Raw genomic sequence first — 22961 nt, 5'->3', positions numbered from 1 at the left:
TTTAAGAGTCTATATAGAATTGGGATGTCTGTCATAAATTACGTTATATCCATTATATATAATTGATATTAGACTAGTCAATTGTGACCCCGGTTACAGAGTGAAGGAGGAGTACTTGGGGGTTAGAATCCTCTTGAAATATTAATAGATAAGTGTGAGCCTGCTCCAATGCCAAGCTGCAGGACTCTGACTTATTGTTGAACCGGGAAGGTTCAAAGTCTAGGGATATGGCAAACATGATGCCTGTGACTCTTCTCTGCCCACTGAGAACTCCAAATGCCTTTCCACGTTCTCCCTCTTCCTGCTCCCTTCTCTTCCTCCTATTTAGTGACTACTACTTGAGCTGGCTGTGTACTGATAACCCCTTGCTCCAGTTAATTTTCTCTTCCCACTGGTAGCTGACCTGCAAGAATGATATAGCATCTGCTGGCCACCAGGTGTGTTGATTTTAAGACATTTCTAGACCAGGGCTGATGAATTTCATGGAGGAAAATAGGCCATTGTAATCATCCTTGTTGACCTCGTGCTCCAGAATTTCATGTCTAGTTATCCGCATGTCTAGGTTTATAGTGTGCAACCAAGGTGGAGTAAAACTTCTGGAATTTTTGAATCCTGACTTGTGGTCCCAAAACATACAAAGTTTTTCACATCTTTGGATTGAATTCGCTGCATGTAAGCAGATTAGACACCTCTATGTCTATCTCTACAGTCAAAATTATATGTGTGGAACCATTTTGTCCTAGTCATGGTAATGATTTTGCTCAGGTTTTCTGTGTGACCATATGATTTCCAAACAAGCTCTACCTTTCTCAGTCTCTGTAAGTCGTCCTTCTCTTTCTTCTTTCCAAGTCTGTCTTCAAGTCATCGTCTTCATGTGCCCACTCATATCAAACATATGGAGTGTCAGAAATATGCTCAGAATGTATGGACATTGGAAGTTGAAGGGGTGGAGAGAGAAGTTAGTATATGTGGAAAAAAGTGAACAAAGCGCTAACATTTCACAAGGAAATGTTTGTGTATTTCCTCTACAAAGGTTAGCAAGAATGTTATTGAAATAACTTTATGTAAAAAAATGTATTTGTGCTGTGGGGAGTTGTATCAAATTTGAAAGCCAAATTCAAATCGTAAAGCATGAAACAGAAAAGTTGTATTCCTGCTTCAAGTGTGAAGCTCAGTGCACTCGTAACTGTGGTGTCACTGGTGAAACATCCGTAGCATTCATTTAATGTACATTTCAGATGTATACTTGGCACTGTGTTCCACTCAGTCTTGCGTGCATAAGATTTGATCTAAGTCACTGGTTTTTGTTCTTCTTAACAGTGGTAATGGTGTTGCATTGGCTAGTCTGCTATTGATTCTTTATGGAATGATAGTAAGAGAGAAATATGAGCAAAATGATAATAAGGAGAAAACGATTCACATAGATAATTCGTCTGGGAATGTATGCTCTTCTACTATCAGCATCTGTTAGGTTATTCTTTGGGACAAGCTAACACATCAAGGAGTGCACAACCAACCTGGGCTTTGAGATCTCACAACTGCCCTTTCAGTCCTTTTCATTGCTTCACATGCAAATGTGTGTACAAGATTTATTTCATGAGGTCTGGAAAAGCCACACCTTAACTCCCTACGTGTAATTAACTTAACTCACCTAAACTCCTTATGTGAAACTCCTAAACTTGTTTGGAGTCCTGTAATTCCAGAGAACACGTGAATCTTAAAGCTTTTACTGGAGACATAACTGCTTCTTTGTGAAATGCTTTCCAAGTTTGCTGTGAAGTTGCAGGACTTTTAACTATGCAGAATGGTGTAACAAAGTTGGTTTTATCTCAAGCTGCTCTTCCTATTAGGGTGACATATAAATTGTATTTAAACTGTTGCTCATTACTATTAAAAAAAAAAAAAAAGTTTCTCAAGGTCAGATAAAACTTCTGCAAGATAATAAAGTGTGTACAGAAGTTTGCTCATCAGTTCAATTCTCACTCTATCCTGTCTTTATTTTTGGGAAATCTGAGGGCTTTCTTCTCTCTCTCTCTCTCTCTCTCTCTTTTTTTTTTTTTTTTTTTTTTTTCCTGACTGAGAAATTGGACCAACCAAAGGAATCTGTCATGCTCAGGGCCATCCACATTTTACTACCCAGAACAAAACTAGGATTCTGTGCAATTCTGTTACCCATCTAGTACATGGCTAGAGCTCTTCATACTTAAATACATCAGCATGCTGATGAAATGCTCTCATTTAAGTAGCACTCATCGCAGCAGTTAATAGTCCATCAGACCAGCATAATACGAGCATAGGAATACAACAAATAACGAAAGATGTGGCCATTCTGATTGGCCAGAAATGAACATCTGCTGCTCAGAGAAGAGGAATTTGCTTGCAGTGCAATTATTGAGGAATTGCCCGGCATTAATTGTGCAAATCAAATTTTCCCAGCAGATCAGAGTACAAAGAAATGAATGCAAATGAAAAATAAGGGTCAGCTTGATGTGCTTTTCAGCAATCGGGTTAAGACAATTCTTTCAGTATAATTATACGTAATGTGCTCTGGCTAGAACAATTTAATTAAGTGGATCTACGCTGTGAAAGAAAAAAATAAGTGTGCTGGTTGACTGGAGCACTCTTACGGAAAGTGATAACATGATACCATTAGGAAACTCAACAAGACAATCTACATCCATGCATTAAGAGAAGCAGAAGTCTGAACATCTGTTTCCCGCTATTGAATTCACAAAAGGGGCTTCTCTGTGCAGGGAATAAGTGAATAAACAACAGTTGGAGAAGGTTATCTCTGACGTTTAACAAAATGTTGAAATGTCACGAAAATGAAATAAGGTGAGAAGGAAATAATGACTGCACTGAAGGTGTGCTAAGAGTTAGCTGGGATTCAGCTGGGCAGACGAAGCCCAGACATACATGAACAAGCAAAACCTCTATCCATCACTCTTCTAAAGGTGTAATATAAGAATGATTAATTGAGGAACAGCATACAGTATTTGTTCAAAATGGACTGCAAGGTGGCACGAAATCGTTTTGGAGACATATGGAACAAAGCAGAGTTCCCAAGACACAAAGCTGAAATCCTGCTCCTTTAGCCAGAGGGCAAGAAGAAGAAAAAAAAAACCGAAACGTGACAATCAAAAGAGGTGCTCTTAAGTGCTTAAAAGTTCCAGCAACAACTATCTGAATTAATGAAAAAGAGAGTTTTTACTTAGGTAGGAAGACTTCCTTTCTCTCTCTCTCTCTCTCTCTCTCTCGTTTTCTTTTCCACAATCAAGAGTCTTGGAAAGGGAGTAATAATAATAAAAGAGAAATGGACCCCGGCAGTGACTCGCTGCCAAGGGCTGTAATACAATATCTCAGCATTTCAAGGGTAAATCAGTGTCAACTGCCTTTGCCGTCCCTCTGAAAAAAAGTAAGTATTTAACTTCCGTTCAGGCTGCGCGGACTGCTGAAATATAGGAAATCGGGTTCTGAGGAGGGAAGGAAAAAAAAAAAGAAAAGAAAAAAGAAACCAAAAAGGCGGCTTTCCCCGAGAGAGAAGCCCGGGCGGAGCGGACAGGAGCATGAGGAGCGGCGGGCGGCTGCTGCCGGTCTGCGCAGGTCGGGGCACGGGGAGGGCTCCGGGGGGCTCCGGGGGCTGGGGGGAGCCGTGCCCGCCCCTTGGGGTCTCTGCCCCGGCTCCGGTAGTCCGGGGCCGCTCCGGGCGCTTGGCCCCTGCCTCCGCGGTTAGAGAAAGGGGAGCGCCGCGGGAAGGTGAGCTGCGAGAGGGAAGGAGAGCAGCGGCTGCTGCTGTTGCAGCCGCCTTCCCCGCGGCCAGCTGGGGCTTTTGGGGTCCTCCCCTCCCGCTCTCGGGGCTCCCGGGCTTGGCAAGCGGCTCGGGGGCGCGGCGGGGGCCGCCCGATGTCCCGCGGCCGGGGCTCGCTGCCGGGGCCGCCCCCGGGCACCCCGCGGCGGCCGCGCTTGGTCCTGCCCCCGAGGGGCAGAGCCGGGAGCGGCGCCGATGGCCAAGGCATTAGCTCAGCCGCGCCGCCGAGGGGCCCCGCCGAGGAACGATCGCAGCCCAGCGCCGAGCCGGGCTCCGCGGCGGGTGAGCGGGGGCGCGGGTCGGGTCCCCCCCCCGGGCTCTGGGGCCGCAGGGGAGGGGACGGGGGGACGCGTCCGGCACGGTGGCGGAGCTGGGGGGAAGCGCATGGGAAGGGCTCCGGGAGCCGGCTGCGCCTGCCGGTGCCCTCGGGCTCCGGGGTCAGCTCTCAGGGCGACCTCAGAGCCTTGCCGGGAGGATGCTGCGGCAGCGGTGCGCCCCGCTGAGCCCCGGCTCTCCGGGCTGTGCGTCGCGGGGGCACAAGGGCCGGCTCCCGGGGCACCGGGGAGGATGCGCCGCGGGCTCCCCGTGCAGCTCCTGCACGCCTCTGACGTGACTTGGAAATGAAAAACAACCAACCCACTGTCTGTCCTGCGCTGCCGTGTGTTAACTCCCGAACGGTTGCTTCCCCGCGGGGTAGGTGCCGTGCCAGGTGTCGTGGGTTGGTGACGGTTTTGTGGTGTGCATTGCGATTTAATAGGAAAGGAGCCGGCCCTCCAGAATTGATATTGTGGGGTTCGATAGGCCACCTGATTGCCACTGGAGTGCAGTACCCTGGTTGGAACCACAGCCAACCCAAACCTTGAAGGAAGTGAGGTGAGGAAGACTCAGTGCTGTCCCCAAGCTTACAGCTCTCACTGACTCACTTGGTCCCTTTATTTTTCTTTTTGCCCACGGTCTTATTTCATGTGGCACGCTTACTGCCTGAAGTACCTTTCTGGCTCCGCTGGAAACCTCTCGGTGGAAGCCTCACACTAATTTCAGGACGGAACGGGGAAATGGAACTTCATAATTAAATGCAATGCAGATGAGGGTCGGTTTGTAACACTGTCTGCAGTGTGCCTGCAGCAAGAGGTGCACTTCCACCCCTTGTGAGATGTGCTTATGCCAGGTGCATGTGTATGTGCCTGTCTGGAAATATTTCCTTTTCTAGTTGAGATCTCAGATGGAGATGGAAACTTCTTTTGTACTAATTTTTAATGGCTATTTTGCTTAGATAAGCAGAAAAACATGTGGTAAGAGCCAGGCAAAGAGAAGTCAACTTGAAAGTTTTTGGACTGTGTTAGGAACCAGCTCGGTTTCCAGAAGTTGTAATTTTATGAGCAGGGAGATATTGAACATTCCTCAGGTTTTGTTTTGGTCTATGTGAGAAGGACTCGTTGCTTTCCTTTTGGAAGAGGAGACGTTATCAAGGCAACAAAATTGTTTCTACCAGGCATAGTCCTGGAAATGTCTAGGCTTTCAATGATTAGCTCAGATTTTTGTGTGGTTAACTTCATTTTGGTCTGGACTCAGACCAAGGGCCTTACAGGTCTAAAGTATCAGCGTGCTGCTTCTGCCAGGTTCTGCATCCTCCGCTCCGAGCGCTGCGCGCATTTGTAGCGAGTATATTCATAAAGGAAAGGACAAAGGCTTCTTGTGATTAAAGTTTACTTTATCAGTGTAGATCACATTTTGATGTAAGCCCTTAAAAATTCTAATTGATTAATGAGTTTCAGATGGTGGTTCCCCTCCGGTGCCCCTCCCCCCGAATACGTACAGTATGCTCCAAGTCAATCTGGGAAAGCTCCAGAAACCTTGGGCTAAATTGGTTGTGGTATAGTTTATAAGGATAATAAAATAACTAGAAAAATTGAATTTCCTTTTAAAAATACGCTTGCTGCATCTGTGAGCCTATGTTTTATCTTCTTTTTTGTGGTACTGAGAAAACCGAGATTACATATACGCACATTTAAGATGATGCAGATAAGAACGACCTGTCGTGCCTTACGGAAGGGAAAGCTCTGTACTAGCTTTTGAAGAGGAGCTGTGAGAGGTAGAATCATAACTTTACAAGTGACTGTGTTTGTTTTTACACATGTAGAATGGCAGAAGGAAAGAGATGACTGTTCTGCGCTAAGCTGAAAACTGCAGGTGACAAAAATTGCCTGTCTCACATTGACCAGTGAGTGATGGGTCTCTGCTTGTATTCCTATGGCTTCTTTTAGTCCATTTGAAGTATTTCAAGTAGGGGAGCTTTCACAACTTGACTTCAAGTTATACCCGTCTAGCAGATCTCACCATTAAGAAGTTTCCTGACACCAAAGACATCAATTACAGAAGTTGTTAGTTACCCTGTGGCTTTCTAAGGAAGGCATTCTCATCTTCCCCCCCACACCCCCAGCTTCTGCATACATGAGTGTGTGTACAAACATATGTATATGGTTGAGGATGTGGAAAAAACAAAAAGCAGTCTTTAGTTTGTGGATTTATATTATTCTTTCCACATCTGAAAAACATGTCAACACCAAGGTAGCAAGACAAAAATCAGTGAGCGTGCTTATGCTTAGGCATGCTGTGTGTGCAAGTGGCACTTGCTGCTGTGACGGGGTGATTGCAAGTACAAATCCCGCTTTGTGGGTAGCATCACTTCTGCTCGCACAAAAGTGTGTTTTGTTACTGCAACTTTATTTATGAACATGGGATCTTTTATTTAAGCTTCTTTTTGCACCCAGCTTACAGTAAGTGAATGCTTTACACAGTCCACTTAAACTCTAGTACAGTTTCAAAAGTTCTGTTCTTTTCCATCTGCTTGAGGTGATTAGGACTAGCAGGGAGATCCAGCAGAGACCCTTGCCAGATACTCATGAGCTCTGTGCTGGCTTTTGATCCTCTGTCTCCTCTCTTTCCAGGATGGCTGCTTTCCAATAGCATTACCTTCTCTCTAAGACAGCAGGAGATTGTCTGCAGTTATAGCGATACCCCTCTGTCAAAGCCAATGCGCAGTCTAGTGTTCAAGTTCCAGTTCCTTCAGAGAAAACTATTGCTGCTCTCATCTAAGCTGCTGTCTGCTATCTCTACCGCTGACAGTGAAGCTATTGCACAGTTGTGTGTGTGCATGGTATTTTCCCTTCTACGACTAGATAGCTAACATGCTTCCTCCTACTATAGTGGGGGAAACATCATTTCACAAGCTTAAAGCCTCATTATTTACTTCTGTGAAAGGTTGAGGAAATTGCCTTGGACACTGGGTTCCAAGACTGAGTTATGCCATCTTCTGTTCCAGCTCTGTAGAGTGAGTAGGCCACTGAACTGGCATGTGCACAGATTTTCAGTCCTGGGTAACTCTGCTCTGGCTTCCAGCTGAAAGGAGCCAGTCCATTGCCCTGCCTGCTAGGCAGGAGGGCCTAAACACATCTCTGTTGTACAGTCAGGCAGTTGTACTGTGATGCAACTTAGATCAAGCTGGTGTGGTACAAAGGGGACATCATACAGGACTTTTGCATAAGAGATGATCTGATAGATCTCAACACAGTTCTATATTTGCTTTATGCTTTTTTCCTTCCTGGACAATTTTAACATCCTTTTATTCTTTTCTAACTGAATACAAAGAATAATGCTTTTTTTGCTAGATATTTCATTTCTACACTAGTTCTTAAAAAAAATTGTAGAGAGGAAGTGACTCAGAAGGACTTTATCCCTGACCCGGCAGGACTGTATCATGCAGCAAGTAAAAAGTTAAATCTTCCTTTTGTTTATTGAGACCTAAATGCATGTATCATAATTAGGAACAAGGCTGAAGCAACAATGAAACTCATCTAACAGAGAGCACTGCAGAGCCAGCAGGTTCTCTGTATAAACCATTATGTATATGTGCTAGGTGGGTAGTTGGGAGTAACAAGTTACTGATTTGCCCGATGAGTTCACAGGCTGGGGCACATGTATTTTCTTTATATGTGCATATATATGCATACACCTACACTCGTACACACTTCTTACAATATAGAGTAAACAATCTTTTCATTCTAATAATGCTCCAATTTGTTGGAAGAGTAGTGTCATGAAAACTTTCTCATAAAGGAAGGTGGTTGGAATCAGGAATGGAATTGAATCCAGGGATATGCAACTGTGGGCGCTTAATTGTTTAATCCAGAAAGTAAGACTGGCCACACAGTTTTGACTCCTGTGTGTTTTAAATACAGAGTGCATTATTCTTGAATCTTTTTGTTCTACCAGTTAACCCCAACAAAAGCCAGTGGAATTACAGAAGATTACTTGTTTGATTCTCTTTGCTTTCATCTGATGATCACTAACAACAATCAGCAGATAGTGTAAGTTACACTGCTGGCAAAACACAAGCAGACAGCTACAATACACAGAAAACTAAATGTACTACTGTAAAGCAAAATAAAAACTTCACTGTTTGGTAGAAGCAAGCAGAGAGAAATATAACCTTTTAGTGTGTTGAATCTGTTACAAGACACTGGGTGTACTGTAAACTATCCTACGTTGAATTCTTCAGCTAGACAATAGGTCTGAGAATTCAAGATGTTTTTCTCTTATTGACAGAGGTTGGAAAAAAAAAAAGGAAAAAGAAAGAAAAAGGCTGTGCTGCATAAATGTGACCTGTAACAAAACAGAATGAAAAGTAGTTTAAGACCTTTCCTACTTTGCCTTCAGAATAGGGGGGAGAAATTGCTTTTTGAGGAACAAAGCATTTAGAGGTAAGTTTTAAAAATACTTAGGCATATCTCATGTCAGCTTCAACAGTTCATAGAGAGGTGTAACATATAAAATGAGATATTTGACATGTTTGTGTTGGCTAGTTTTAAAGAGCTGTATATATGATGATTTGATGTTGCTGTTAGAAAGTAGTGAGATTAGGAAAAACAATGTTTTTTTGGCTACTTTGTTCATACCTTGTGTCTGCCAAAAGGAAAGGATGAAATAGTTGTTGGAGCCAAAGCGGATTGCCTCCTGAGGTGTAGCCTTGAATGCTACTGTTTACCTCTGTGGCAAGTTAGGTAATCTCTCTTACCGATATTGCCAATGCTATATTGTCATGACAGTTTTTGCTGCCTCACCAAAAAATAAATATCTTAATATGTCTTAAGGTGGTGAGATGATGGTATAGAATCATAGAATGCTTTGGGTTGCAAGGGACCTAAAAGACCACCTGGTTCCAACCCCCTGCCATGGGCAGGGACACTTCCCACCAGCACAGGTTGCCCAAAGCCCCATCCAGCCTGGCCTTGAACACCTCCAGGGATGGGGCAGCCACAGCTTCTCTGGGCAGCCTGTGCCAGTGCCTCACTGCCCTGAGAGTGAAGAATTTTTTTGTAACATCTAAACTAAACCTACCCTCTTTTAGTTTAAAGCCATTCTCTCTTGTCCTATTGCTAAGCTTCCTGATAAAGAGTCTCTCCCCATCTTTCTTGTAGTCCCCCTTTTAGGTACTGGAAGGTTGCTCTAAGGTCTCCCCAGAACGTTTTCTTCTCTAGGCTGGGGTGTAGGTACTTCACTGATGAAGCGTAGGTGCTTCAGTACTGAAATACTGTAGAGGCTTGAGTTAAACTTAGAGGTTCAGTAGCAGTCAGTGTTTGCATAAAGAATATTCAGGAGTTTATAGCTTCTGTCACAATTTGATAGCTGTACCACAGCTATCTCTTGTAGAATTTGTGACAGGAGCTACAGGTGCTACAGGAGTAGTTGTGCTCTGTTCCTTGAAGGCTTATTTTTAGTTTAAAAATCCAAGGTAGGACTTTCTTGCTTTGATTCTAACAAGGAAGTATTTTACTGAGGTGTAGTGCAGGCTTGCAGAGCAGTGGCAGCAGTGGGGAAGTAGTGGGGAAGAAGAAGAAAATTTCTTCCTCTCAGACACGAAATTAAACTTACAAAGAGATACAGTTGGATTCTACATGGTTCATCTGCAATTATTCAGGGTTCTTTTCAGCAGAGACTTTTCATCAGTATTGACTTTCTCCTTCTACTGTCCTAACTTTGTCAGCTCTGCAAATTAGCAGAGATGCAAATCATGGAGTTTCAGTAATTATTGTTAATTCAGGGCTCCTGTTTCAAGCAGACCTAATCCCAGTGTAAAGATGCCCGAATCATTCACAGTTTATAGCCCTTTTTGTCTTTCCTCATTTTTCCAACTTGTCCCATTCTGAGAACCTGTGTCTTGTGAAAACCACCTCAAACTCAGACCACTGTTCTTGTGCTGGATCTTAGCTCTTCTTACTAGCCAAGTTATTACCAAACTCAAACATCTATGTATCCTCCAAAGTCAGAGCTCTTTATCCTCCCATTTTCCTTCCTGCACTGAGGCCCAAGTTTCCTGAATTTCATTCAGCTTGGTTGCTGAGTTTTGTAAGACAAGAGACAGGTCAGTATGAAGCATATTTCAAGATAGCTCTGTATTTTAGACCTAAACTCAAATAACATCTCAGATCTGTCAATTCTCTGTTCTGCATTTCCACAGAGAACAATTTGAAGCATAAATAGACTGCAGCGCTTGTTTCACAGACTGACAGGGAAACCCAAATCATCTCCGCGTAGCTGGACCAGGAGACTTCGCTCCCTTTTCTCTGTTCTTTAAACAAACAAACAATAACAACAATTACAAAAAAAAAAAAAAGTAGTTTTTCCACTTTTGAGTTAGTCCCACCCCATTGGTGGAAGCCAACTGCAATGTTGAGGCTGTCCGTCAGGCATATTTTAATGGTGGTTATAAGTTAACTCCACATTTCACATATGAGGTCTTAGGAGTGAAAATGTAGGTGCAGCTTTCCTGAGGTGAAAGGACAGGATTTTGTCTCCCTGGTTTTCCTGTTAGCACAGCCCAGCTCAGGGTGTGTGCCATCCCTTAGGGTCCCATGAAATGTCTGTGGGCCTCCTTGAAACAGCATAGCGTAGGTTGGAAGGGACTTCCAAGGGTCATCGACTCCAACCTTCTCCTCAAAGCCTGTATGAATCTTTAAATTATTTCCAGTGAAGAGGTGCAACGTGTAGTTGTTTCCTTTATAACAATGGTACTTCTTATTCCTGGATATATGGTTTTCAATATATTTATCAAAAGAAACAAATTGCAGGACTTTGTTTCCTAAATATTTAGCTACATACTTGGTGTTTAACTGGGAAATTGATGAAAAAGATGCATTTTTCCTGTGCTTTATTTGTGTATTGTATATGAAAAAATTTTTTTTTTTTTTATTATTATTTTAACTGGTACAATTTCCAAGACAATTAACGAGAATAAACTAGTTTCAATTCTGCTTCTTGCCTCATCAGTGGAGTTGATAGACTCCAGAAATCACACACAAATTATTTTAAAATTACTTTTTTCTGCAGAGAAAGTAACAAGTATTTATCCCTGATTTTTCCCACGCAGTCTTTGAAGACAAAGTGGTGTTAGTTTTCTGTGTTGCTTCCGTTTCCATCTCTCCAAAGAGAAGCAGTGATTTGAAGCATCAGTTGTGTGGTTCCAAGTGACTTCAAATAGCTTTAAATACACTGTCATTATAACTCCGAAGCTGTTCGCATCATTTAGTCAGAAGGAATCCATTTTGTGAGTGACATTCCTGATAACTTTTTGCACAGCCAACAGCCTATTTTTTTTTTCTCCCCTTGAACAAAATGAACAGGTATAACTGGAATGTAATCAATCAGAAAAACATGAGTCCAAGGTGATGTTTGTAACAAGTCAGTTTACAGATCCGAGCTGTGCTTCGTTTACATATTTTAGTCTATCTTAAAATGCTTGGCTTCCAAAGGAATTTTGATACTTAAGGATTTTTCTTGTTAGAAAAATATCAAATATAATGATAATTCAGAAACATGTATTTGTATGAAGGAATTAAGCCTTTTTTGCTACCTCTTTCCCACCCCTCTCCCCACCTCCCAGCTGAAAACCATCTGATTTCAGTAAGAGGTAGAGTCATAGTGAAAGCTGTGTCCAACTGTTTCAAGGACAACTAAAGTTTCAGGGTTTAGGGTGGGAATCGAGGTACTCTCAAGAAGAGCTAAGCAGATGCTTTTGTGAACAAGAAATTTAGTTACTCAGGGTATGATTTAAAAAATGCTGGAGTATTTTAATGTAAATATTAAAATATCCCAAATAGCTTTTTATGTATTTGGAAATGCAGGTTACAGCACAGTTTTATGGAAATGCAATTACTTTTTACATTCAGTAAACATTTTCCTTTTGGCAAAGAATTTATTTTAAGTCTTCTTGCTATTCCAGACCACAGTGGAATAGTATAACAAATTGGACTTTTTTTTTTTTTTAAGTCACTATTACCTCTTACCTGACTTGAAAGGTATGCAATGGCCAGAAAGAAACAGTGTTTGCAATGCTTCATAAGCTGAAGCCAGCTGCCACATATAACCACGGTTAGCATGGGTCACTTGGGACAATAGGCAAAGAACAAATCCTTAGGACTTTTACCCTCTAGCCCATTAATAATCTTTCTCTCTCATTCGACCTTCATAAGGTCTTGTTGGTGCGACCGGGTTTTCAGTAGGCAGCTACTGCCTGCCAGGCAAGAAAGCATCCCAGTCATTGCTGCAAGCATTAGGGTTCAGGTCTGATTTTCTTTTCAGAAAAAAAAAATAACCTTCTTTCTTAGCACACAAATGCCACAGATGGGAGAATTACTCTTTCAGGAACAGGGATATAGGTCCAATGGGCCTAACGTCCCTGGCCGCTGCAGGAGTCTGAACACTTGACTAATATTTAACACATGACGTATTGTCTTACCTGAAACGAAAGTTTCCAGAAGTTGTCACTGAAGCAGAGGAGTCTTTGTGTAAAAGGTGAAAGTGGGAAATGTGGGTGATCAGTGCTGGCTGTTGTGCTGCTTTCTGAAGAAATAATGTTATTCAGTAAATCCACACAGTATTTTTCCTTTAGTTATTCTAAGGCTGCGGAATACATGGATCCCACCTGGTAACTGCATTTGTTAATTGTTAGTAAGTTTGCTGCAGTAGCGTAACTCAGTTGTTCACATGTTTTGCTTGGGTCTGGTCCAACAATCTTTGAAGCTTTCCATTTGTTTTGAATGAATATTGGATCAGGCACCGTAGTGAGTTGCTAGCTTTGTGTGAAATGTTTATTTTCACTTGATTTTAATCATTCCTTGCAGAATATTTGGTTTTGTGATGGCAACATGTGTAGCTTGATGAGTACAAATGAAGTAGACGTTTATCTATGTGATTTAATCAGTGGCAATGTGAGCCATTAACAAAACAAGACTTCAGTTGAAGTGTTCATGTGTTAGATCCCCATTTGTTTGTCTGACATCTGATTTCTTACATTCATAGTTAACATTGTTGTCTACTACAATTCTAAAAAGAGAACCTGTCAAATTTTATTTGGTGTAATGGAGTGTATTTTTTTTCCTTCTTGATTATCAAACAGGTACAACAAGTGGATAAGCAATGTGCACTGCTCTGAGCCCGAAGGCACGTGGGCCTGGCCTCTCTGATATGCATCAATACAGTCAGTGGCTTGCCAGTAGACATGAGGCCAACTTGTTACCGATGAAAGAGGATTTGGCCCTGTGGCTCACAAACCTACTGGGTAAGATACAATAAGAGTAATGTAATCACTGGACAGTAAGAGAACTCTATGCACTCTCAGCTGAAAATGTAGATCTTCAGACATCTTTGCATTTCAGAAATAAAGGTGGTTTTGATTAGCTAGCTACCTTCACCTAGTACAATTGTTAGCGTGGTCAGAAAAGCTAATAAGTAGTTTGCCTCCACAGTGTTTTGGACGGTAGCATGATTGAACTCTTATTCCCTCCATGTTTGTTCTTCCTCAAATTTCCCTTTCAATTTTCTTTTGCATGTGCTTTCTGCATTAATACTGTTAAGCTGGATGGTGCTACTTATTGCCATCAAGTGTGTCTTATAATTTTAGGGGAGACCTCCTACAAACTATGGGTGTAATGGATGTCTTGAATGGAAGAACCTGTTAAATAGTTCTTTGCTGACCAAGCAGTCTAGTGATTCATAATTGCTGCCCAGTGCAATGTGTGCGAAGTCTTCCAGAAGCTTGTGTTTAGAGGGGCCTGACCCCAGGTTATGGCTGGGACCTGAGGAGTTACTGGTTCTGGCTCTACCTCCTGCTGTGTGAAGCAGAAGCATATTGCTCATGAATATACAGGGAATACATAAGGGAAATAGCTGATTTTTGTAATAAATTCCTCATCCTTGAGATGACACTAAGAGAAACACAGCAACAGTTCCCCCTCTCATTCAAAAAACAGGCGATGCTATTTTAGATGAGGTGTTTATCTGAAAAGCTTGCTTATCTTATTTTGGAGGAAAATTTGGATGAGCATTTTAAAATTTGGGATTTTTTGTGCAAGTCTCCTCTGGTGAGAATATAGGCAATGTATTGTCTTGGCAGCTGCTGTAGTTGTACCCTTTCAGTGATATCCTACAATAACGAAGTGCCTTTTCTCTGCATGTTCTACATTGCTGCAGTTCATCTTTTCTGAGAGGAAGGGCAATACTGCTATGCTCTGAGAAGTGTAGTAGAAAAATTAGGTGTCAGTAGAATGTACTCAGGACCACAATATTTTGTAGATAGGTGATACCCATTTTAGAGTTGGAATAGTTATGAACTCAAAACTGTAAAACTGGCACCTTAAATTACATCTTATTGTGGTACTTCCATTTAAATTAATGAGTTTCAAATATTAAGTTATCTAGGCAATGCCAGAGCAAAATTGAGAAATCCTGCCTTTTCATTCCAATTACCACATGACAGTGATCCAGAAGACTGGTTTTTGAATCAGAAGAAGCACGTTCCATCAAGGATTTAATGTATTGTTGAAATGTTTTAAACAATGGAGTTTCAGTGAGCCACGTGAAAACAAATAGAAGTTTGTTAGCAGTTCCTAACAGAGCTTTCCCAGTGACAAGTTTAGGAATGAGGTCACTATTTTTAGTAGGAAAGTAGCAACCAGCAGGAGGCTCTGAAATGCCAACTGTAATTAAAAATCTGATTTTTCATATGGATACCAAACTCTGCACTGTATAACGAAATGGGCTCAGCCTTCTTTTAATTAAGCAGCATACACAGTTCATTTGCTTAATGCATTCCCCCACACCTTCTCACATCCAAGCTTTTTTTTTTTCTCAGAGTTTGTTGTGAAGAACTCAGTTACAGTGATTTGTTCAAGTGCTTTGAATTCCTATGTAGACATTGTTATTCAAATTAATAATTAAGTTAAAATTCGCACTGAAAATGAATTAAGTGTAACTGAATTATATTCATGTAAATATATTCACCCAGAATTCAAATTTGGTTTAATTACTATATAATTGTGGTTAACTTTCATGAGAGGAAGGACAGATGCACATATTGCTGTAGGATAAAATGTTCTGTATATCCATACCCTAGTTTGCTACATGCTTTAACTTGTGTTGTCTACTTTTAAGTATCTTTATGTCACTTTATTATTTAAATGTCAGCACAATATGACTGCCCAGTTTACACTATAGTAAAAACTAGGATGTACTTAAATTAATTTTTGTCATGTTTGTTCACGTTTTGTTTCATAATATTTTGTTCATTCATTTGTACTATGGATCAAGAAGGACAAATAATCTTTTCAAATAAATGTAGAATTTTTCAAAAATAGTACAACGTAATTTAGTAAAGAACAGGGCTGAACCTCTTAGATATAGTTTGATCAACTGACGGCATTTTTGGCATTCTGTGGAGCAGCAAATATGTCCTACGCAGTGTTAGTGGCAGTTAATTTTGCACTAGCAAAGCCTTGTGTGGGTTCAAAATTGCAAACTGGAAAAGATGAAAAGAATATTGACCTTTATAATACAAATTGCATCTTTTGATATTAGATGTAAATTAGACATCACAGCTAGAATTTGACCTTATATGAGGGACAAATGGGAAGACTGGGATACATGATGAATCTGAAAAATAGCTTTCTAAGAATTTTAACCCTGAGACATTAGACATTTTACTGTAGTTTAGCATGGAGTTTGTTTTCGGGTAGTATTTAGTACGTTTGCACACATCTTGCTATTTATTTTTGGATTCACGTCGGAGAAACTCAAAGCTTTTGAGAGAACAGTTTGTCATTACAGCTACATTGCTGAATAGATTTTAGCTGCCTGCATTCCAGGGACTAGAAGAGGGACATCTCAGATGAAATCCATATTTCCGATGGGATTGACTCGTGATGTTTTATGTCATAGCCTTTGCAAAATGGGGCACCTCAGGGTTGCGGCAGGCATGGGATTACATGCTGGATGTTCTATGGATGTTCTATTTTATAGCCTCACTTCTCTCTGCTGGGCTCTGCTGGCTCAGCTGAGAGATTTTGCAGTGGCAAAGTTGAGGAGATGTATTGTCTTGCAAGGCGTGAGCATCTCATTAGCCTTGTACTTATTGTATATAGAGCCAATGAAGCACAGTAAGCACAATGCTTTCACTGCTGATGCACTCTGAATTGGATAGATAATGCAAGTTTAGTCGAATCTGCTTGCTGACACTGAAACCTGTTTCACCTTGAGCGAGTTTCGCATGGGAACTACAGCTGTTGGGCCACACTAATCTTCTAGTGGAGGCAAAATGACAGATTGAAGGCAACAGGGGTTTGCTGCCCTCTGTACTCTCCAATACTGTCTCATTTTATCTTCGGTGTCTAGAGAGGGAAAAGGTTTGCCATCAGAAGGAGCAGGCCTCGTGATGAGTTGATAGTTTAGGACAGATACAAAGTGCAAATTTCCCCATTTCCCCTTTGGCTATTGTGAAAAAATTCCTGCTCCTGGGGCCTGTTTACCAGATACAGGAGATTCCGATACCATAGCTTGTTCCATACCGCTTCATTTAGAACATGGAACTACAAAATAGGCCTTTAAGATGTTCCCTGGTTATGGGAACATGTCTGGGCTTCGGTGCTGAGACCTCTTGCTTTCAGAACTTCTGGGCTTCAGAAATTCGTAGGTAAGGAGCTGGAGATTGTAAGATAATGAGGAATTGGACTTATAGAAGTTGCATGTTGTACGAGGCATGTAAAAGTTGCTTGCCTGGATGAAGAAATGGAGTAGACCTCGAGAAAAGCAATAGTGAGGTGAGGAAGGTCGGAGAGGCATTGAGTTGAGACCAGGTTTGGAATTTAAAGCTGTGTGGAAGGAGGCATAAAGTCTGGGGGATGAAGGTTTGGAAGTCTTCTGTAGGAAAATGGTATTTCTTAGATTCTGAGTTTTAAGCAAAACCTCCTTCAGCTCAGTTATATTACCATCTAAGAGGATTTTGTAACAGTACCTCTATTTTCAACATCTGTGTGTTCAGCTCAAGCCAGTGGGAAATACAGGGAAATAATGAATATCTCTGAACATTGAGATATTGATGGTACTGATACTTGTAGTGTTTTTACTGGCACTGAGTAAATTATTTAGCTGAGAGACTTTATAATTTTCTTTAGTATCAGCATGCCACTGGGGTTGTTTATGTATTACATTTCAAGTAAACAATACTGTCAAGGCTATCAACACTATTCCTCTTGCTCTCTGCTATTCTAGGATACACAACAGCCTTCTTGTCAGAAAAGAGGCAGGTTTTTTTTATGTGCATAAAATCATTGGCCATTGTTTTCCTCAAATTTTTGTTGTCTCTGGTATGAATGCCACACAAGTGGAGGGTCAAGAGGAATACTTCCACTGCTGCCTCAGTGCAGTACAAGATCATCCTCCTACTGATATGTTTCAGAGATGTTTCTGCTTCTAAACTATTACTTTTGTCTTACCATTCCAATCTTCACTTCAAATAGTTTATCAGCTAGTTATTGGGCTGGAGCCAGTGTCTTGCATTGTAGGGGTTAAACTGAGTGTGGAACAACTCAGGGATAGAATAGAGGAACCAACTAGACTTTGATACCTCTGTTTTAGTATTCGAGTCCCTCCACCTTTTTCTGAAGGTTCTGGTTGTCTGGGGAGGAAGGGGGGCAACAGGGAATGCTTTACCCAGGGCGTGTGCCCAAGAGGCTGAGGATACGGGCTCTTTGCAGTCATTCTTTCACAGACCTCCCAGTCTGCTTGCATGAGGACCCCAGGGCTGGGTGGCCTTGCAGATAGCTGCCCACAGTTCCCAAGCAATAGGCATTCAGGAAAAAGAGCTTCTTTTTTAAGGGGTATCTGGTCACTGTAGTGTAAGAGAGGGTAAGCAATGCTTGTAAGGTTTAAGAAAGACTTCATATTCCTGGTTTTTTTTTCTTCATACTTTTAGTGTTGTTTTTTACTATATTTAATGTTATTACCATTCTATAAAAACATTGCAACTGCTTTTTTGTAATTATAGGGGGAGTTATACATTTTTAATGGAGTTTAATGTTTTTTCCATACAAATACACAGAGCTGTTTTTTTCCTCAGGCTATGAACATTACTCTCATTTGAATCAATACATTTCAACTGTTAAATATGTCAGAGTGTCTGTTTTAGCAAAGAAATGCCACCTCTTGGAGCCATAAAATACAGTGAATTGAAAGCTGACACCTAATATATTTTTCATTGGATACAGATGTTCAATGCAAAACTCATTCTTTCAGCTTTCATAAAAGGGAACAGAAATAAAATACTCCAGCTTAGCATACAATATGCAGTGACCAAACTGCTAATGCAATTCAACATTAAAAATAGTGTAAACATATTGTTAAATATCAGCAGAAGATAGAAGATCTTTTCCATGTCTGTTTAAAGAGAAGATAGGTTTAAACAGGTTTAAGTATTGTGGGTTTTGTTATGTTTTGTTTTGTTTTTTTAAGGCTTGACCAGTAAAATCTATAAATCGCATCTATAAATTATAGGACAGAATAGATTGGTAGGATGTGATTTCTCTTTTACTCATGCAAGAGGTAATTGTGCATTCCAGAACAAAACTAAAACCTTGCAGAGGTTAGAAATGTTTGAAATAGATTTTTAAAAGAGAAAATGAGTCTATTAAGAAATTCCAATACTTCATTAAAAATGAAGCAGTTCCTATAACATAGTAATATTTCAATTTCAGATTTCTGTTGGTTTATACCTTTTGCCATAAATGCTGATGGCGCAAATGGGAAAAAAACAGAGTCTAGAATGGTGATGGAGTTTTTTGAGGTGCTGAAATGCTCAAATTTTGTGTCTGTGGCCTGTTACATTTTGAGACACGGCTTTGGCTGACTTAGAGGCACTGCTAAAATCATGTCAGTTATGCATAAGTGATCAATGTCTGCAGTGCTGCTACTGCTCTTCTACCTGGAGAAGTAATTTCTGTGTATGGGAGCTATAAAGTGGGCTGTAGGGCAGAGAGAATTAAGGGAGGGGAGAGGAAAAACAAACAAACAAACAGAACCAACTTGACATTAAACAGATATTTCTGAGGAATGCATTTGAAAAAGAAGATTTAACTTCAACCAGAAATGTAAGTCTGTTGTTGTATCTGAAAATGAATTGCTGAAAAGATCTTTGTCTTAATCTTTATTCTGTAACTGACCAAACTGAAAAGGCTAGGCATTTTTTTTGTCCAAAGGATGCTGAAGTATCTAACAATTTTCAGGCAAAGGCCTAGACAAATAACCTTTCCTTTAGCATTTTTACTGATATTGCTTTATAATACTGCTATCTTCAATGTTGTAAGTGAACACTGATTGTCAGATTACAATGTAATCACAATATGTTAGAATATAATATTAGTTTCTGATTATATATTTCATTTTTATTTTTGAATATTTGTTTTTGCCTTCTCAATGAAAAAGCTTTAGTTCTTTTTAATCTTTTTCATAATTTTCCTATTTTTTCCTTTTTTTTTTTTTTGGCAAAAACATTGTGAACCAGCTCTAAGCACACTAATGCTTTCAGTTTCCAGACATCTCATGGAAAATAAATTTTCCCACACTGACTGGAAAAGTAGAAAACTGATTTGGTCAGGCAGCTGCTCGTTGGTCAAAAATCTGTGGCAAAAAACAATCAGCCAGCAGTGGGCAGACTTCTACCTACTTTTTTTTTTTTTAAATCAGTTTTGAGTAGCAGGAGTGGATGTGAATTGGATAGGCAACCAATCTCACAACTAGTTATTTGGGATTGCTGTGTAATAGCCTATGAAAAAATGAGTTGATAGTGTTCCAGTTTCCAAATGACATAGGAAAATATCCGCCCCCCCCAAAAAAAGAAAACCAAACAAAACCAAACAAACAAACAAAACCAGCACCAAAACAAATAAACAAAAAACAAATAACTAAGTTCTGTCTTAATGGGAAAAGCAAGAATTAGTCTTGTTTCTTTCTTGGTATTAGTAGAAGTTAAGAACGCTGAACAAGCCAGCTGCTGGTCCAAAGAGTCTCCGAAGAGAAGGCAAATTTTTCCAGTAAAAATATGAAAAGCTTCAACAAGAATTATAAATAATTTAATTTGAAAATGATGTCATGATGCTGGGAGTTCAGTTTGAGGTGGCAAATGATTCCCTTCTCAACTGGCCTGTCCAGCCTCGTCAGAAGGCAGGTCTCTCTGTGGGACACTCGGGATCTCCTCCTGCAGGAGGATGCAGTGGCAGAGTCATGGAAGGCAGTTGGCTTTGCTCCAGTCAGCATAATTTGATATTATCAGCCAGAATGGTAATATCAAATCAAATTATTGGTTCTGTTCTTTCGGGTGAAAATTTTAATTTGTGTGGCAAGTAGATACATGACATGAAATTTTGCGGTTCTCTCTTTTTTTTTAATGAATCTAACATTTCTTCTGAAAAATGTTTTTCGAAGGGGCTTTTCAGTCATTAGTATTTGGTCACATTTTTGCAGGATCAAGTCTTGAAGTCTTGCTAAAGTGTCATTTCCTTCTTTGCACAGTTTGCTCCTTCTGTTGCAAAATAAGCTGCAGTAATAGTGTTAGCAACTCTTATGCCATAGCTACCCACATGTACTGGTGTAAACCATCTACCTGCTGCACAGGTAAAAAAAACAGCTAAAAGCACTGGAATTTCATATGTAAAATGAGGTATGTGATTTCTTATAGGCTGGAATTGTTTTTTTTGGTAACATACCTTCCCCCCAAAAGCATGTTATTTTTGAATAATTTGCTGTATATGTATTGGTGAGATAGTAGTGAGATTATTCACTAAGTGTTGAATGTAATGCAAGTTATTCAGTTAAAGCATGTTTTTTCAAGTTGTTGTCGATGTATTTAGAATGTCTTTTTTTTTTTTAATAAGTGCAGTCGATACTGTTGCACACTTTTTGCTATGCTAACTTTCTGCTTGCTGTTCAGGTAGAGAAATAACAGCAGAAACCTTTATGGAGAAATTGGATAATGGTGCCTTACTTTGTCGGTTAGCTGAGACCCTGCAGGAGAAATTTAAAGAAAACAGCTTTGAGGCAAACAAGCCTGGTAAAGTAAGTGTCATTAAATGTTCTAGCATGTATTATCATTATCTGAGATATCTTGACTGTTTTGGTACTGAACTTTTCTGTGCAGTTAAGAGTTTTTATTTATGGAGTTTCTGCAAATGGGCAGAGAGTAATGTAAAACTGTGGGAAATGAATGTTTCTTTGGTAATTACTAAAGTAATTACAAGAGGAGGGTACTCAAAAAGACTTTTAACATGTGGAAAATAAGACATTGAACGGCATCTAGCAGTGTGATATGGTAGCTAACAGAGAAAACGTGATCCTTGTATGTATTTGTGAAGGGTATATTAAGTAGCCAAGGGAGGTGCCATTTCCTCCATAAACAGCTCTAGGGAGGCCGATAATAAAATTCTATAGTTACTTTTGGTGTCTAGAATTTAAAGGTCTTGTGGTGTACTGGAAGGAGTTCAGTCAAGAGCTGCAGAGATAATGTGGAAAACATAAACCTTCAGAAGACACTGAAGAGCTGTGCAAAGATCAGGTTAAGATCTCGCTTGGTCACAACCATAGGCTGGCTTTATTGGAAGAAATTAAAGAGTGCAGTGTCTTTTTGAGAGAAGTTAGATGAGATGGTTGACATTTACATTAATTCATTTGCTCTGAAAGTGTTTTATTTCTTTTTTTTTGGAAATAGATACATCTTTCTTTAAACCTAAAAAGGCAAATACACAGGAGGTTTAAAACAAACAAACAAAAAAAAACCACCCAAGGACAGAAAGCAAAAAATGCATCTTCTCTTCTTGATGTTCTCATAACTTGCCTGGAGGAGAAATCCAGGCACACCGTTAAGTTTTATCAGCAGTTTTGAGAACTGACAGTGTTGTCAACAGCAGCTGTTCAAGTTGTTTTTTTTTCTAGTTTCCAAGCTTAGAATTGTTGTAGAAAAAAATGTCTACATTAAGGCAGGCTTTTTCATTTTTGTATTTTATTTTTTTCCTCTAAAGAAAAAGGAGGAGATAGCTGTGAGGAGAAGTGATAAGAAGTAAATCAGAGATGGAAGGAAAATTTCTCCCACAAGGACAAAAATACAGCTGGAACTCATATTTCATATTTGACCTGGCAGTCAAGATTTGGCGAGTAGAAATACCGGATGACTTCTGAATTGCTCTTTATAATATGGTCCAGCTTGTCTTCACCTGAGGAGTGGTCTGTTAGCATCACAATAATTCCCAAATTAAGGAAACAAATAAGGCAGTATTTTTGGTTGAGGTTGGGAGCTATCTAGGCAGAAAGAGCTATTACTTTTTTTTTTTTTCTTAAAAATAAGCAAATGAAAAGGTATTGTTGTTAACAAAAGCTACTAAAAGTTTCAGTGAATAACCCAAAGGTAAACTTGGCTACAGAGTTCTGAAATAATCCCTTTTCATATCTTGCCCAGCTGGTATGCTAGAAAGTCAATTAAATCCTGAATGGCAAGCCATTTTACTTTCTTTTTTAAGATTGACATCTCTGAAAGCCATGTCCTTTTAATATAAACCTGTCAGGAAAATAATAGGTGTAAATTAACCAACAACTATAAAATTCCAGTGAATATTCAGAAACTCAAAATATTCATTTTAAAGATATATATATACATTTTTTGTTTTGTTTTCTATCATCAGACCTTTATCTGATTTTGGATCATTTTGATAGAGCTGCCATTTGGAAAGATAACCCAGGAATATATCAGTGTTTGGTACTTCTGTGTTCTGCCACTGGAAAG

The 22961-nt window shown here is 40.1% G+C and overlaps 1 protein-coding gene across 8 annotated transcripts in view; it reads left to right on the top strand.

The window, feature by feature from the left end:
* Positions 1 to 3276: 3276 nt before the first annotated feature.
* Positions 3277 to 22961, top strand: part of GAS2 (growth arrest specific 2) — a 92295-nt gene continuing 72610 nt past the window's right edge. For 3 of the 8 annotated variants that reach the window (XM_048050884.2, XM_066997458.1, XM_066997457.1), the window contains exons 1-3: positions 3434 to 3603; positions 13263 to 13424; positions 21120 to 21244. In XM_048050884.2, coding sequence (XP_047906841.1) covers positions 13283 to 13424; positions 21120 to 21244 — 267 coding nt within the window. In that variant the 5' untranslated portion in view covers positions 3434 to 3603; positions 13263 to 13282. The other 5 variants (XM_013177798.3, XM_048050887.2, XM_048050886.2 and 2 more) reach the window with 5 other exon arrangements.

This window comes from Anser cygnoides, chromosome 5, assembly GCF_040182565.1.
Source record: "Anser cygnoides isolate HZ-2024a breed goose chromosome 5, Taihu_goose_T2T_genome, whole genome shotgun sequence".
NCBI lineage: Eukaryota > Metazoa > Chordata > Aves > Anseriformes > Anatidae > Anser > Anser cygnoides.
Note: the sequence above shows the minus strand (reverse complement) of the source record. Positions and strands in the feature narration are given on the sequence as shown.